General features: G+C 48.4%; 1 protein-coding gene across 1 annotated transcript in view; it reads right to left on the reverse strand.

The window, feature by feature from the left end:
• LOC143040431 (uncharacterized) overlaps nucleotides 1–1,928 on the reverse strand; it is a 2,826-nt gene extending 898 nt beyond the window's left edge. The window contains exons 1-2 of the mRNA XM_076211521.1: nucleotides 1,828–1,928; nucleotides 1–1,725 (exon numbers count right to left, since the gene is read on the reverse strand). The exon at nucleotides 1–1,725 is cut by the window's left edge and continues 898 nt beyond it. Coding sequence (XP_076067636.1) covers nucleotides 1–1,725; nucleotides 1,828–1,928 — 1,826 coding nt within the window. The remainder of the gene's footprint in view (nucleotides 1,726–1,827) is intronic.
• Between the last annotated feature and the right edge of the window lie 376 nt (nucleotides 1,929–2,304).

The raw sequence follows: 2,304 nt of genomic DNA on the forward strand, positions 1-2,304 counted from the left end.
AAATGTGCCCCTCCTACTCTATCTATACACTCTTCTAACCTAGGTAAGGGGTACGAGTCCTTTTTGGTCACTGTATTCACGCGTCGGAAATCGACACAAAACCGCTGAGTACCATCTGCTTTCGGAACTAAGACCACTGGCGAGCTCCACTCACTTTGTGCTGGCGTAATTAAACCGTGGGCCAGCATATAGTCTATTTCCTTCCTGATTATGGTTGCTCGTTGCGGGTTGACACGATACGGTGCCTGTTTAATAGGCTTCGCGTCTCCTACATCAACATCATACAGAATTAGGTCAGTTTTTCCAGGAGTATCTCGAAAGACCTCCTGATACTTACTCAAGAAGGCAGTTAAGTCCTCCCGTTGTGCGGCCGTGAGGTGGTCCAGCTTATCCACTACCTGGGGCCACCCTCCTGCATTCTCCTTCCACGGCATCTCTAAGGTGGGGGAAATAGTGTCCTCGTCTACTTCATGCATGAGAGAAACCGTACAAACATTCGCGACAGCTTCACCCACCGGGTTTTGCTCCCTTTCTCGATACAGCTTTAACATATTTATATGGCATAATTGTTGACTCCGTCTCCGATCTGGAGTGGCAACAATATAGTTTAGTTCCCCTACTCGTTTCACTACCTCATAGGGTCCACTGAACTTTGCCCTTAAGGGGTTACCTTGAAAAGGCAGCAGGGCTAACACACTATCACAGGGATTAAATTCCCATACTTTGGCATTTCTGTCATAATGTCGTTTCATTCTTTCCTGAGCACTCATTAAATTTTCTTTGGCCATTTCCCAACACGCGGCCAACTTACCTTTCATGTCAGTCACCGACTTCGACATGTCCTTAGAGGCAGAACTATGCTCTTTCAATAGACATTCTTTCAGGACTTTAAGAGGTCCTCGAACCTCGTGCCCGAAAACTAATGCAAAAGGTGAGAGGCCCAACGATTCGTTGGGTACCTCACGCACTGCAAACAACAGGTATGGTAAGGCTTGGTCCCACCCCGTATCATTTTCTAAGCACCATTTCCTCAACATTGTTTTTAACGTTTGATGGTACCGTTCAAGGGCACCTTGACTCTGAGGATGGTAAGCACTTGACGTCACTTTCGTTATCCCCAGTGCTCCCAAACTCTGCATAACCTCTCTAGATAAAAACACAGAACCCTGGTCTGTCTGTAACTCGAGAGGTAATCCCCACTTCGTAAAGAAGCTAATCAGCTCATGCAACACCACTTTGGCGCGCACTTTACGTAGTGGTATCGCCTCGGGGTACCTAGAAAATGTATCCATCAAAGTGAGAATATACTCATGTCCCCTAGCAGTCTTAGGCAACGGTCCCACTATATCCACGATAACCTTAGCAAAGGGTTCCTCTCCTACAGGGATTGGTTTTAAAGGGGCTACAGGTAGAGGTTGGTTTGGTTTTCCTACCAACTGGCAAGTGTGGCAAGTACGACAGTGCTGTGCCACACCCCTTCTAATCCCTGGCCAATAGAAATGTTGCCAGATACGCTCTAAAGTTTTGCGTACACCCAAATGTCCAGAAAGGGGACTATCATGCCCTAGCCGCAGAACTTCTTTCCGGTAGACCCTCGGCAATATCACTTGCCGTCTCTCGGACCACACTGCATCATCAGTGGGGCAGGTACTTTCCACCCATCGGCGGAATAGTACTCCCTTGTCCAAGTAATACTCCTCCGACAGTTCACTACCACTCTCTACCCTTTAATATAGTTCCCGTAAGTCGGGATCGACACTCTGCAAGTCACTGAGACATCTTGTGCCCGCCTGTTTCTTTTCCATAAACAAGCGAGTCAAGTCATACACATCGGTTTCACTTACTTGTTCCTCCTGGAACAGAGGCTTCAGGTCAAACTCTGCTTCGACCTGGGTTTCCTCACTTGGGAGTTCTTCCTCGGGGTTCATACTGTCCTCACATTCAGGTTTTCCACAGTTTTTCCCACTCGAGACCCTTACTGGTCTCACCTGGTCCTTAGACCACTCCCTCTGTGCTGCCATCGCCCTCGTAACAGCGCAAACCGGAAATAACCCCGGGTGATGTCTCAAGTTGCTCGGTCTCTTCCGAGACAACCGGTACCTCCGAAACTATGGGTGTGGGACACATCTTCCCCCCAACCAAATCATTTCCTAATATAACATCCACACCTACAACTGGTAACTCATCTACCATCCCTACCATAGCCTGTCCCTCGTAGAGAGGCGACTGTAGGTCTATGGATACTAGAGGTACCTTGGCTAGGCCCCCTAGGGAACTTACCATTACACTCCCTCCAACCACTGG

Source organism: Oratosquilla oratoria, chromosome 28, assembly GCF_046742065.1.
Source record: "Oratosquilla oratoria isolate Oo_2021 chromosome 28, ASM4674206v1, whole genome shotgun sequence".
Lineage (NCBI taxonomy): Eukaryota > Metazoa > Arthropoda > Malacostraca > Stomatopoda > Squillidae > Oratosquilla > Oratosquilla oratoria.